Source organism: Phascolarctos cinereus, unplaced genomic scaffold (assembly GCF_003287225.1).
Source record: "Phascolarctos cinereus isolate Bilbo 61053 unplaced genomic scaffold, phaCin_HiC Scaffold_4;HRSCAF=312, whole genome shotgun sequence".
Lineage (NCBI taxonomy): Eukaryota > Metazoa > Chordata > Mammalia > Diprotodontia > Phascolarctidae > Phascolarctos > Phascolarctos cinereus.
In genome coordinates this window covers 213,438,841-213,454,383 of record NW_027555847.1, presented here as the reverse complement: position 1 = coordinate 213,454,383, position 15,543 = coordinate 213,438,841, and the positions used below count along the sequence as shown (strand labels likewise).

Here is a 15,543-nt window from a genome sequence, read left to right as displayed (position 1 = left end):
GGAACCTGGATGTTGGTGAAGGTCTCTGTTGCACACTGCTTGTATTTCTTGGATTATGTCAACTTCCTATTGTGATTACTAGTCTGTAATTCAGTCTTCTGATCTTCTCTCCCACCAGCCTCTAGATATAAGAAACAATGAATGTATTTTGACTCCCTTAAGAAATAACATATGCAGGGGCAGCTAGGTGGTGCAGTGGATAGAGCGCTGGCCCTGAAGTCAGGAGGGCCCGAGTTCCAGTAAAAATAGCCTCAGACCAAACACTTGACACTACCTATGTGACCCTGGGCAAGTCACTTAACTCTGCCTAAAAAAAGAAAGAAAGAACATACAAATTGTTTTGCTCCAAGCCCTGAAGTATTGTATTTAGCTATGAGTGCCATTTTTTAGGATAATGAAATCTGGGGCAAATCTGAAGGAAGTTACCAGAATTATAAGGAAATCAAAACCATTCCATCTTTAGGATCAGTTGAAGGAGCTAGGAATAGTTAGCCTGGAGAAGAGATGACTTAGGGAAGACAGTATTTTGTTGTTGGTGGTCATTGCAGTCGTGTCCAACTCTTGGGGTTTTCTTGGCAAAGACACTGGAGTAGTTTGCTAATTCCTTCTCCAGCTCATTTTGTAGATGAGGAACTGAGGCAAACAGGGTTAAATGACTTGCCCAAGGTCACACAGCTAGTAAGTGTCTGAGAACCTATTTGAACTCATGAAAAATAACTATTCCTGACTCTAGGCCCTGCCTTCTATCCACTGCATCACCTAGCTTCTCCTTAAGAGATTTTATTTCATTTGTCTCCAGAGAGCAAAACCAAGGAGAAGTTATAGAGACAGATTTAACCTTGTTATATGGAAAAATGTCTTGACCATGGAATGGCATGTCTCATTAGGTAGTAAGTTGGAGGTTGTCAAATACAACCTGGTTGACTGCTCGTTGCAGAAAAGATGTTTTGGAGGGAATTCCTGTTTGGGGAATAGGTTAATTAAGTGCCTTCTAAAGATTCTGACACTCTAAAATTCTGTGACAGAATAAGTTATGGACTGGAGTGTGCATGGAAGGCACCATGGAGAACTTCATTTATTGTGTCCCATTCCTCCACAAAGCATTGCTTGAGACTTTAGCACTATGTTGGTAAGCTGCAACTGTGGGTGCTGAAAGATGAACTAGTGAAAATTTGGTGGGTCACCTGAAAATCACTTAGATGTTTTTTCAAACCTGAAGACTCTCAATTTGCAAGGAAGTTCTTGTTTAACAAGTTTTAATTTTACTTCTGTTATTTGCGGGACACACCTCTCAGCTAGCCAGTTCCCACAACTATTTTTCCCTCGGTAGTAGGTTATTATTGGACTTTCTAACATGCACATTTGCAAATATAAACTAAATTGTGTGCCTAATCAGATTATAAACTTCTTGAGAACTGGGACAAGGTGGATTTTCATCCTTGTATACACAGCACTAGTGATATTAAATAAACATTTGTGGTTAAATGTATATGAAATTTGTTTTCGGAAAGACAACTAACTTCAAGATCTCTAAGAATGATGCAACTGTGGCAAGAAAATTTAAGGCTTCCCCTGGACTTTTTTTTTCTTCTAATCATGTCCTTAGATTTAGCCCTTTTGTCTCTTGATGCTCTAGGCGTTTTGTAGACAAGAGATAACCTTCTAGAAGTGAAATGTTAAGTTACATATCCCAGAAGGCAATAAGTAGGCACCTGGTACCTGGCAATAAGTACAGGATTGTGGTAAGGGTTGTGGGAGTGTTCATAAGACAGGCCTCCCCTACCTTGCAATTTTTCTTAGAGCCCTGAGAGGGCTACCAATTTGATGTCATTGACAAATATGTGTGGCAGCCAGGGCAAATCTCACCCCTTACAGTCAATTTCAAGGAACTGCACAAAGGAGTCAGGCTAGTGTAAGCCCTGGACTGTTTAGTAAGACACTTGGGTTCTAGCCCTAATTTTGCCACGTACTAGTTAGGTGACCTTGGATAAATCATTACCCTTCTCTGGACTTCAGTTTGTACTATAGAAAATCAAAGGATTGGAATAGCTCAGGATTTCTTAATGTGAGGTCCATGACTTTTTTTTAAAATATTTTGGTAACTGTATTAAATAAAAATAAAATACAATTATAGCCAGCTATAAAGGGAGCCAATATAATTCCTTCATATAAAAGAAGCCAATATAATTGGTTTCCTTTATAATCCTAAGGATTTTATTTTGTGCATTTAAAAACATTATTCTGCAAGGAGGGTCCATAAGTTTTGCTAGACTTCCTGCAGGGGTGTGTCGATAAATGTTAGACAGTTTTCTGTTTAAAATGTTTTTTTTCCCCTGGGAGAAAAACTGTACCCATTACATACTTTTAAGCTTAGTCTTGAGTCTAGACAACCAATAATACAATAAGTCAAAGCCTGATTTGTAGCATTTGCCAATTTTCAAAGTGTAAATGCTTACATTGAAAATTTAACAATCACTTTTTTTCCAGGGATAACTCAAGCTGGCTCTAGCAGGTCCCTAGTCGATGACAAAAACAAAGCAAACAACAACAACAACATAAAAAACAAAAAAACCAAACCCAAAACAAACAAAAAAACCCCCAAAACCTTGGACTAGCTAATGTGTAAATTTCTTTCTAGCTCCAGTATTCTCTGATGATCGTTTGGCAGCTATTTTGTGGAGGGCATTCCTTTTCAGTTATGGATTAAACTAGATGACCTTTGATCTGAGGTTCCCTTCGAATTCTGAGTCACTATGGTTCTATGTTTTTAAAATTTTATTTTTAATTTATGCATTTAAAACAAGTATGTCCATAACACAGTACAATAAAAAGGGGATTGTACATAAAATTGCAAATCTACTATACACAACTTGCTATTCCTTTCAAATATACAACAAAATGATCATGCAATTTTTTTTTCTTCCCTCTACCCATCCCTGCCCTAGAGGTGGCTACTATGAGACACAAATAGGTATATAAATGTCAAATTATTCTATGCAGACTTTTATTTATCAGTTCTGTCTTTGGATGCAGATAGCATCATTCTTCATATGACTTTGTAGTTAATTTGGGTATTTATGATAGACAAAATGACTTATACATTCAAAGTTGTTCTTAAAATAATATTGCTAATACTGTATACAATGTTCTCTTGGTTCTGTGCATTTCATTCTTCATTATTTCATGCAAATATTTCCATGTTTTCCTTTTTTTCTTAATTTATTTCTATTTATCAACAATCACTTCCATAAGCTTTTGAGTTTACATGTTTTTCTAAGATAACATTGAGCTCATCATTTCTTATAGCACAGTAATATTCCAACACAATTGTATACCACAAGTTGTTCAGCCAATCCCCAATGTGATCCATATTTAAAGTCATTTCTTAAAAGCCATTTATGTCTTTTTTTTTTCTTCTCATTTTGTCTATTTTCAGTTCTCCTCTGACTTTATGCTGGCTCATCAAGCCAGACTGTGTTCTACTAGAAGGAAATGAGTGCCACCTGGTGGTGGTAAATAGTACCTCTTACAACGTGAACCACACCTTCAAGGATCCAGGACAGTATTGTCTCAGCGTCAGAGTCCAGTATGGCATCAATTATCTGCATCAATATCACCTGATTAAAGTGTGGGCCACTGGTAAGTGATTGGACTCTTATGAAAAAAGAGAAGCAGATGAAATTTGTCTTTGGTGCCCACCCACCTCTTCTTCATTTCCCTTGTGTGTGTACCTGACACCTTTAGGGGTTTTCTCCCTATGGAAACTTACTCTCAGTTAAGCATCTAATAATCTCAGCTAAACTGTTGGCAGATAACAGTTGTTTCGTGCTGATGCTCTGAGCATATCTGCAGTTTAATGAGGAACTCTTCGAGTGTAAAAAGTATTCAGTTCCCAGAGCAATTTGGAAAATCATGTGCAAAATTTTTAGCCTTTAGATATCACCTAGTTTAATCATCTTATTTTACAAATAATAAACCTGCTAAGACCTATAGAAGTGACTTGTCCAAGGTCACACACCTAATTAGTGGCAAGCTGCCTGGACCTAATAATGAGATTTTGTTATTGTTATAGATAGGCAGAGAGATAGACAGATAGATAGAGACAGATGGTAGATAATCCAGGATGTTTTACATTATACTATGCTGCCCCCATCTTTAATTATAACACCATAATTACATTCTACATTAATTAATGAATTGATAATGAAATGTATAATCTAATAATTATGCTTAAGAATAATTTTCATGTACTATAAGAGGCAGTGGAAATCATTTTGGGGCAAAGAGTCCATTTTCTGTTATAGATAATCTATGGTGATCTCCTACTTCCTATAAGGCTAATATTTTGAATAAGAATAGCAGAAAAACCTCAATTTGGGCAAGTCACTTTATCTCTCTCTATCTCAGTTATGTTAATCAAAGGACCCTAGATTTAGATCTAGAAGGACACTTAGAGGCCATCTAGTTGGACCCCCTCATTTTACAGAAGAGGAAATCAAAGCTCAGAGACATTAAGCCACAAAAGGTTATATAGTTAGTAAGTGGCAGAGCTGAGACTCAGAATCAATTCCTGTGATTCGCAATCCAGTGCTTGTTCTGCCAGACTAGTCTTTGACTAAATCCTAGTTTCCTTAATTGTTCCATGGAGCCTGGGAGTTCTGGAAGATGTAAGCAGAGGTTTTGTGAAAGCATGTCAATGCTAGGGCAGATTATTCATTGAAAGGAAGAAGAAGAGGCACTTTCTCCCATGACTCTGAAGAAGGGAGGAAATAAAAGGGGTAAAAGAGAGGGAGTGGGAGGCCTGGCAGTATATAGTAAGGGATGGACAAGGTTTTTTTGGTTTGTTTGTTTTTGTTTTTTGCCTCTGGCTGCTGCATGGGTGAAAGAGCCTGTGAGGAGAGGATATGTGAGAGGCCTTCCATTCGAAAGGGAGGGCCAAACAATCAGGTTGTGTGGCCAAGCTTAGGGAAGCATCTTGCAGTGAGGAGAGTCAAAGTGGAAGATCTCCCACCCTAACAATAGTGGTGTAGTGGAATTAGTGCTGAACTTGGAATAAGGGAGAGTTGGGTGCCAATACTGCCTCTGATAGCTCTTAGCTCACCGGGAAGCAAGGTGTGCAATGCATAGAGTGTTGGACCTAGAGTCAGGAAGACCTGAGTTCAATCCTGCCTCAAACATTTATTAACTGAGGAATTCTGGATAAGTCACTAAACTCTCTGCCTGAATTTCCTTATCTATAAAACCGGGGAGAATAATAGAGCCTACCTAACAGGGCAACTAGGTAGCACAGTAGCTATCAGAAAAACTCATTTTCCTAAGTTCAAATCTGGCCTCAGACACTTACTAGCTATGTGACCCTGGACAAGTCACTGAATCCTGTTTGCCTTAGTTTCCTCATCTGTAAAATGAGTTGGAGAAGGAAATGGCAAACCACTCCAGTATCTTTGGCAAGAAAACCTCAAATGGGGCTGCAAAGAGTAGGACATGACTGAAAAATGATTGAACAACAACAACAAAATCAAAGGCAGTTGGGAACAGAATCAACTGCTACGAGAGAGCTTAGATATTATCTCATCCACCCCACTTTGACTCCCATAGCCAACCCCAGCCATTGCTCTTTTACCCAGGAGGAGTCTCAGGTCTCTAGAGGGGAAGTGACTTGCCCAGGGTCACACACAGGTTCAGATTCAGCCAACATTTAGATTCAGATCTTCTGACTTAAGTCCAGTGCTTTTTCCATTACACTTCAATTTCTCTTTTTGTCAATGCTGTGGCCTGAAAGTAGATTTAATTTTGTCTATTTGGCTCCAAAATTTCCCTGATTCCCTTTTACTGAGTAAGAGTGTATTTTGCGCCTCCTGTCCTTCCCCATCCCTCAGACTTACTTTTATGGGTGCCTTCTTCTAGGTCTTTGACTCTTCATTTGTAAAATAGATGATAATAATAACACTTATTTCACAGGGTTTGTATGAGGATTAAGTGATTTAAGCACACATAATGTACTTTGTTTTTATTTTTTTTTCCCATATGCTTTTGAGTTGAAAATTTTTCTCCCTTTTCCTCCCCCCTACCCTCCCCAAGATGGCACACAATCTGACATAGGCTTTACATTTACATACCCATTAAACATATTTTCACATTAGTGAAGTTGTAAGTAAAAATTAAAACCAATAGGAGGAACCATCAGAAAGATGAAACAAAACTCAACAGAAGGTAAAAATAAGTGATAGTGATTCGACTTCCATAGTTCTTTCTTTGGATGTGGACAGCATTTTCCATCCCGAGGCCTCTGGAGATGTCTTAGATCCTCATAATGCTGAGAAGGGTTCAGTTTAACGTTCTTAGTCATTGCATAACGTGGCTGTTATTGTGTACAAAGTCCTCTTGGTCCTGCTCACTTCACTCAGCATCAGACCATATAAGTCTTTCCAGGTTTTTCTGAAGTCAGCCTGTTCATCATTTCTTATAGCACAATAGTATTCCATTACATTCATATACCACAACTTGCTCAGCCATTCCCCAGTTGATGGGCATCCTCTCAATTTCCAATTCTTTGCCACCACAAAAAGAGCTGCTATGAATATATTTTTGTAGATGTGGGTCCTTTTCCCATTTGTTTGATCTCTTTGGGATATAGCCCTAGAAGTGCTATTGCTGGATCAAAGGGTATGCACATTTTTGTATCCCTTTGGGCATAGTTCCAAATTGTTCTCCAAAATGGTTGGATCATTTCGCAACTCCACCAACAATGTATTAGTGTTCCAATTTTCCCACATCTTCTCCAACATTTATCATTTTCCTGTTTTGTCATGTTGGCCAAACTGATAGGTGTGATGTGGTACCTCAGAGTTGTTTTGATTTGCAATTCTCTAATCAATAATGATTTAGAGCATTTTTTCATATGACTATAGATGGCTTTAATTTCTTCATCTGAGAACTGTCTGTTCATATCCTTTGACCACATAATGTACTTTGTAAACCTTAAAGCACTACACAGGATATCCCAAAAGTCTTACTGCAGTGTGAAGCTTTTAAGCTTAATTATTAGTTTACTGTTGGTTTGATACTTATTAATGTTAATTATATTGTCCACACCCAAAATGTTCTATGACCAAGTTAATTTGGGAAACCATGCCTTATCCAACTCTAAACATCCTTTAGTCCAGTAATTGGCCCTCATTGCTTACCCATACATTAGTACTTACTGTAAATCAGATGGTCTCCTTCCTCTTCTCCCTGAAGGACTGAGACCACCTATGATCTGTGAGGTTGGGCTCATAAACCAGTGTTTTCTCCATACTCTGGGCATGACCAGTCAAGGTCAATTACATCTAGGGAGATGCTGGTAAAAAAAAATGCTAGACGCACTTTTACATCTAATCTACATTATTAATATTTTCTCCTTCACTTTCTTAAGTGTAGACGATCAACAAAAAAGGAAATCAAGTCTTGATTTGTAACACTTGCTGACTTCTGAGGTATAGATGCTCCCTTTGGTATGAGCTGGCTCTAGAACACCCTTAAATCATTGATTGTCACTGCTGTTGTTAAGTCGTATTTTAGTCACTTCCTACTCTCTGTGACCCCATTTGGAGTCTTCTTGGCAGAGATACTGGAGTAGTTTGTCATTTCCTTCTTCAGATCATTTGAGGAACTGAGCAAACAGGGTTAAGTGATTTGCCATGGGTCACAGAGGTACTAACTGTTTGATGCCAGGGGGAGAATGGAGTCAAGATGGTAGAGAAAAGGCAGGGATTCTCTGGAGCTCTCCTCCAAATCCTCTGAACAACTTTAAATAATGCCTCAGGACAAATTCCGGAGCAGATTTGAACTCACAAAGATGAGTCTTCCTGACTCTAGGCCCAGCACTCTATCTGGGAGCCACTTAGCTGCCCACTTAAAATCATATACTTTCCTTAACAAATTGCCTTTTATTGCCATTTTATTATATGATGTACTAGCATCTTACATTAGGTAAGACTTTTGTCTGGTGAACTTCTAATAGTTTAGAAACCTGGTCCAGATCATTCATTCCCTGGGCTCTGAGTAATATCTCTTTTGGGCCTTTTAAACTATTCTGAATAACTCATTGGATTAATTGTAGACCTTGGGTTATAAAGCTCCCACCACAGATAGCTGGATTTTCTTTCTTGTGCTGTATACTAAGGTGTACCCAAGGGAGAAGTAACTTAAGCAGACTGAGATGTGTTCTTTAAACACCTGAATCTACTTTGCATGATTATGCCAGTATACTTCACCTTGCCAGACAGTACAATAATTATATTCCTGAAAAAATGGGTGCAAGTCTTGAATTTGAGCCAAATAAAATATTGGTTTGGTTCAGGTTTGCTTCATACTTTGATTTTGTTCTAGGTCAGTAGTTGTAGGAAACATAAGTTCTGTTTTAATTCAAACTGTATTATTACATTCTTCTCAATAAAAATAAAATAAACAGCCTAGACATGGTAACACATGCCTCTAATCTCTGCTATGGGGAGGCTGAGGGAGGCTGTTGGATTTCTTCAAAACTGCGGGAAGCTACATAGATCACATGTCAGCATTTAGTTTGACACCAGTATGGTGAGCCCACCAGAGCAGGGGGCTTAAGAAGGGACAAGCTGTACCAGATCAGAAAAAATGGAGGTTAAAGATTTGGGGCTAGTTAGCAGTTAGATCAGGTCCGTGAGTGGCCACTGTACTTCCAGCCTGGGTGAAATAGAAGACCCAGTCTCAAAATAAAATAAAAATAAACTCAGATTTGATTTAACCATTTTTTGAAAAGTGTGTGTGTGTGTGTGTGTGTGTGTGTGTGTGTGTGTGTGTGTGTGTGTGTATTTTGTTCGTTTTAGCTAATTCCTGTTCTTGGTTTGGTTCAAGTCCCTGGTGTGAAGAATTATTGTAAATCAAATCTCTTTAATAGATGAGCTTATGAATTCCACTGTGAATTTTTTATTGAAGTGAATAATCATCCCTCCATAATGTTTTATTAAAACTGGATTTTCGTTTACTGGTGTTGCATGGAGTGGAGGTGGAGTCATATCTTTTTAATAGATGAGCTTGTGAATCCCACTGCGAATCTTATACTGAAATGAATAATCACCTGTCCCCCCAGGTAATCTTTTATTAAATCCAAAGTTCATTTATTGGTGTTACATGAAGTAAGGGTTATGCCTGTACATGAAAATAAAAATACTGATCTGATTCTAGTATATAAACAAGCTAAAAAGTAAGTTTACTATTTCTTCCTCACCCTCAGAGTTATGTTTGGAAGTTAATGCCTGAACCTCCACAGATTTGTTCTGTTATCTTTCCCAGGCATCCATCCAGCTCTCTTTGTTTTGCCCTGTGTCTTACTCATCTTGGGAATGGTGAGTTTCATCGTGTATGTGACCTACCGGAATAGCACCCAGCAGAAGGACCTGGTGGAGGTATTGGCTGATCCTCACAGCCCCATTTACAGGGTTTCCTTGGTGAGGGTGGCACAGGGGAGACAGGTAGCAAGGCAGTAGCCAATGTAAAAAAAGGAGGTGTGAGTTTTTCCATTTGTAGTTATGATCTTGGTAAGGTGGCTGTCTGTGGATGCTTGGGGTTTTGGGATAATTTAAGACAAAGTTTGTACTTTTAGTGTAGTGTCGTTTGCAAGCATTTACCATGATCTGTCCATGCCAGTTTTATAGGTGGCAGCAGACTGTGAATCCAAAGGTGAGGATCAAAAGAAGGGAACACAGGGTAGTGCATATATACAGGAGTAAGTTAGCTCTGGGGAAGGACCAAGAAGCTGGTGATTGAAGAAGAGCCTGGGTATCTGAAGCCAGTATCAAGTATCAGTCTGAAGTACATTCAAACACTGCAGGTCAGAACAAGGTCATGACTCTTTAAAACCACATTGGCTAGCCAAAGTCAGGGCATTTGCCAACACCAGGAGTCAAGTCAAACACTGGGTTTGGAGTCCAGATCACTAGACAAGGTTGAGGAGATTAAGTGGATATATGACGTTAGGAGAGGCAATAGGTTCAAAAGCCAGGCAAACAGTCTAGGCGATAGAAATCGGAAACACAGGCTAAGAATCTGGTGATGGAAACAAATCAACATCAGCAAGAAGACCTTGATGCTAAGTGAAGTCTTTGACTCATCCATCCCAGTCACTTTTTTTGTGCTTCCTGCTATACATAGGAAAAAATCCCCAGTCATGACTAACGTGAGTCTATGTACTTCAATACCTGCTGAAGTAGAGAAAGAGAAAACGGGGAGAAGAACAACTATTGATTGTGTTCCATATATGGTCTGGCCCTGGAAACATCTATATAGTTTAAAGATCTTTTTTTAGAGTTCTAACTCCCATTTTAAGAAAATGTGGCGTGGTATGGATAGAGACCTGGTCTCAGAGACAGAAAGATGAGGTCCTACCTCTGACACATACTGACAATGTGACCCTGGGCAAGTCACTTAATTTCCTAGTCCTCCCAGTACCTCTCTAAGACCAGAAGTTGTAGAACAGGTACCAACTTGCATTTGATGTGAACTTCCCCAGAATTCTGTATACCAGAGGTGTCAAACACATAGCCCACAACACTCCTGAGTATGGCTAGAACCAGATTAAATTAGAGTTCCTATAGGATATTAATGCATTGATATATTAATTAAAAAAGAAATATGTAAGCACATTTAGTTTTCTAAGTCAACATGTAGCCCACAGGGATCCTTACATACAGTTTAGTGGCCCATATTTCTATTTGCATTTGACAGCACTGTTCTTTTTTTTTTTAGTTTTCTTTTTTTCTTTGTGAGGCAATTGGGGTTAAGTGACTTGCCCAAGGTCACACAGCTAGTAAGTGTCAAGTATCTGGTCTGAGACTGGATTTGAACTCAGGTCCTCCTAACTCCAGGGCCGGTGCTCTATCCACTGCACTACCTAGCTGCCCCAACAGCACTGCTCTATACCAAATGTAATCACAGAACACATAAAAAAACTTCCTATCTCAGAATTTTAGTCAAAGGAAGGATTCTGCCTGTATTTGTAGACACCTTTTTTGGGGGATGGGTGGAAAGTACTATTCATTTCTCCTGGAAGATGAGGGGAAGCACATTCAATAAATGAAAACCATAGACCAAAGTCCTCATTTTGGACAATTCCAGAATTCAGTGAGAGCCATTGGAAAACAACCAAAGTAATTTCTTTTAGTTTCCTTTTTCTTCCTTTCTTGTCTGATGTAGAAGCTAAAGGACAAAAAAAAAAAAAGGAAGACTGGAAGGAACAAAGGAGAGTGCCCAGGGGTGTTTTAGGTCCCACCATTTTACTCTGTCCTGGCCAAACTATTTCTGGAGTTCGTTTATAGGTTCCACATGCCGGGAAGAACAATAAATAACCAACTGGAGCATAACCAAGGAAGGCAACCATGATTATAAAGAGACTTAAAGGATCAGTTGAATGGAATGGGAATATTTAATCTGGAGAAGAGAAGATGTAGGGCAGGGGGAAAAGGGAAGGGAAGCAGTCTAAAAATATTTGAAAGATCACACTTGGAAGAGAGATTAGAATTATTCAGCCTTTTCCTAGACGAATGTAAGTTACTTATAGGTGGATTTGGGCTTGCTGTAATGAAAAACTTGCTAGTAATTAGAGGTGTTAAAAAATGGAATGAGTTATCTCTAGATTGGGGTTCTTAAATTTTTTTGTGGACCCCTTTGGCAGCCTGGTGAAGTCTATGGACCCCTCCTCACGATAATGTTCATAAATGCACAACATAAAATACATAAGGATTACCAAGGAAACTAATGACATTGAAAAATAATTATCAAAATATTAAAAAACAAACAAGTTCATGGACTTCAGGTTAAGAACTGCAGCTTCAGGGGCAGCTAGGTGGTGCAGTGGATAGAGCACTGGCCCTGAAGTCAGGAGGAACTGAGTTCAAATCTGGCCTCAGACCAAACACTTGATACTTACTAGCTGTGTGACCCTGGGCAATTAACCCCAATTTCCTAAAAACAAAACAAACAAAACAAACAAAAAAAAGAACTGCAGCTTCAGAAGTAGTGAGTTCTTCATTACTAGAGGTATTTCAGTAGAATGTTAACTCCCCAAAGATGGGGTTTGTTCTGTGTTTACCTCTGTATACCCAGGCCCTAGTAGATGTTTAATGAATGTTTGTTTAATCTGAATAGAAACTGGATGAGGATGTGTCAAGAATGTTGTAGAGTATACTCCTGATCAAGGATGGGCCTCTCAAGTCCCTTTCAACTCTGACATTTATGCTATGAGTCTATGAATGAGGCTTGCATAATTAATTCATCCCTGGATCATTGGCAGTTGGTTATGTTTTCTGTTCCTAACAGAGGGACAGCCATCAATTTGTTCTTTATCTCCCAGATAGTCTCCTGGTTGGCTAAATCAGAAATGAACATAACTGATCCAGGAAAACCTGACCGTCAGTTTGCTGGATGTGGGAGTAGAAGGGGAGAGAGAGGAGAGTGGGAGGTTTATATTGATTTTTTTTTTTGGTTATATCCATTTAGGTAGCTGATTTTGACTTTTCCCCAATGTCTGACAAGAGTCTGGCTGGTTCGGAGCCTGAAAGATGCTGTATGAGGCTGTGCTGCCACTGTTTCCTCTGCCCACTGTCACATCATCAGAAGACCATCAGAGAGTCTCATGGGCTGCTGCATCCTTTCTATAAGCCAGTCAAAAGCTATTCGGTGTGAATGACAAACCTAGTGGGTCTGTTTAAGTTTTAAGTGTTTGCTGACTTCAAGCCTTGGATAGAGTTCAGAGCATCTGCTGGCATATGTGGTTTATTTTTGCAGAGCTATTTGAAATCTAAAAACTTGATGCAGTCCAGTAACATAGAACTATCCCTTATTAGCACTTTCTCATGGGAACTGAAAACATGTCTAATTGCCTCAAATATTTGATATTCACTCAGATGGGTGTGGCACAGCTGCAATGTGTCCTGGCCTTTTGTCCCTGGGACTCTCTAGGTGCACATGTTTACCTACCAATTCACCCACCAATGGCTGACCAATTATTAACCATTTTAAAAAATGTGAGGAATAAGACTAATTTAAAAAACAACATACCTTCTAATATGTTCCTCCTCTGGCAGTAAATCTGCAGCTGCTTTAGGGGGAAGTATGGATTCATGGTCATTGGTAAGGGGAATTCCCAGGAGAGAAAACTCCTTTTACCGGAGAAGATTAGCACCTTCTCTGTAGTTTACAATCTTTGAGAGCTGCCTTGAGCAAAGAGAGATTAAGTGACTTGCTCTAGGTACATCAGAAGTGAGACTTGAAACTGGGTCTTCCCGCAGCAAGGGCAGCTCTCTATCCATCTTGCCAAGCTGCTTCTCATGTAGTTGCCTTATAGGGCATAATAGTGGCTATTCTAACCCTGGCTTGTATTAGAACTAAAATGGAAAGAAGTCAGACTTTGCCACAGCATTAAGAGGCCTCACCCACCTGACTTCCCAATGCTCACAGTCCCTGCCTTGCATCATGTTGCTTCTGAGCTAACCTATTCCCAGAAATTTCCCTGCCATGCCAGGGCTGTCTACCTGCATTGTTCAGAAAGAATTAGTAGCAGCAAACAAGTTTGGGTACCTTCTTTACTTGAAGGTCTCCCACCCATAGTTGGGGATACAGTCTAGGTCACAGGTACTTGGTAGTGGAAACTCAGGGCTGTTTGTGCTGCTCTCCCATCTGTGACTCTGGCGATCTTGAATTTCATTTGAGTAAAATGCCTTTCAATACTGCAAAACCCAACGCCTAGATGGAAACAACCCCCCTGACAGACGAATCTATACCTCTGCCATTTGCCTCAGTGACTCAGAACTGTGGAAGAAGGCATGAAAAATCCAGACAGAAGGAATTGAAAACAGTTTAAGATAGAGTCCTGAGACTAGTGGAACGAAACGTGTTGGCAGGAGACCCTGTTCTCTTTTCTTTGCAGGTCAGTGACCTGGAAAAGGAATGTACAGCAGGGTGGTGCATTCACTGATTCAGAGCCAAGAGGAGAAAGCAATTAAGTGCTGCTGCTGATCACAGTAGAAGTACATAAGTCACCGGAGCAGCCAAGCGAGCCAAATGTTGGGGGAATGAGACTAGGGACTGGGAGACATTACCAGGAGATATTGCTGCTGTAATTGCATCCTACCAGACATCAGCAAAGTGGTGTTAATACTGTCATGTGGTTCATTATCAAGAAATACTGGTACTACTGCCAAAATAAAGCTCCTACACTCTGAATATAGCCAGGTGTATAAAACATGTCTCTCTTTTTTTCATCCTGCGCCTTGCTTCTACATTCATTCATTATTGCTCGAAGGTTGTGAATCTGGTTTTGCTCTCTGAGTGGAAGCATACTTGGTTAATTCCACTGAATGCTTTGGCAAAGATATTAGTGGCACAGTGGATAGAGCACTGGAACCTGGAGTTACGAAGACCTGAGTTCAAATCTAGCCTCAGACACTTACTTGTTGTGTCACTCTGAGCAAGTCACTTGACCATTGTCTGCCTCAGTTTCCTGAATCTGTAAAATGGGGATAATAATAGCACTTGCTTCCCGGGGTTGTTCTGAGAGTCAACTGGGATAATATTTGTGAGCTCTTAGCACATTGCCAGGCACATAGTACATGCTTAATAAATGCTTGCTTCCTTTCTTCCATATAAAGCACTTTTCAAACCTTAAACTGCTATATAAATGCTATTATTTTCATTATTATTATTATTATTGTTGTTGTTAGTTGAGAAGTTATTCAGTAGGTTTAATCACTATAAGTAATTTGTTCTAAAATCTTTTCTTTTTCTCCCTAAAAAAGGCAAGAAAGTCTCGGCTCTGACATACTGGCTATGTGACCCTGGGAATTATTCTAGGCAACTCTGTAAGACTAGAAAATTTTTTTAAAATATAGATTTTTTTATATATATTTTTAATTACTTAGGTCCCCCCCATCTCTCCCTTCTATCCTACCAAAGAGTCATCTCTTATAACAAGAATTTTTGTTAAAAAGAGGAAGAAGATGGAAAAAACCAAACAGCACGTTAGACAAAAGTTGATGTTCCATACCAGAGGACCCTCACTTCCTTAAAAGGTGTGTGTCCAAGTGTGGGAAGTTGTTCAGAGAAGGTGCTAACTTGCATCAATGGACAGTTTCTTCATTTGGGAGTTCCCCATACATATGAAATCAGAATTCCACTCCCTATCCCTACTTCTATCAAACCTTGTCTTAGCTGTTCAACTTACTTCCCTGGTATAGATATAGTGTTAGTGTTTAATAGCTGTGTCTAATACCTTTGATAATTTGGGGGGGGCAATGGGGGTTAAGTGACTTGCCCAGGGTCATACAGCTAGTAAGTGTTATATGTCTGAGGCCAGATTTGAACTCAGGTCCTCCTGAATCCAGGGACAGTGCTCTTTCCATTGTGCCACCTAGCTGCCCAATACCTTTGATAATTGAAAAGGATCTTGGCTGGTCATGGATTTGTAGGCATTAAAAGTAGATTTTTTTATTGCTTTTTTTTTAAATCTTAACTTGTCAGTTCATGGCT

The 15,543-nt window shown here is 39.4% G+C and overlaps 1 protein-coding gene across 1 annotated transcript in view; it reads left to right on the top strand.

Moving 5' to 3' along the window:
- TMEM130 (transmembrane protein 130) overlaps positions 1-14,245 on the top strand; it is a 55,549-nt gene extending 41,304 nt beyond the window's left edge. The window contains exons 3-5 of the mRNA XM_020965233.1: positions 3,437-3,639; positions 9,316-9,428; positions 12,517-14,245. Coding sequence (XP_020820892.1) covers positions 3,437-3,639; positions 9,316-9,428; positions 12,517-12,702 — 502 coding nt within the window. The 3' untranslated portion in view covers positions 12,703-14,245. The remainder of the gene's footprint in view (positions 1-3,436; positions 3,640-9,315; positions 9,429-12,516) is intronic.
- Positions 14,246-15,543: the final 1,298 nt, after the last annotated feature.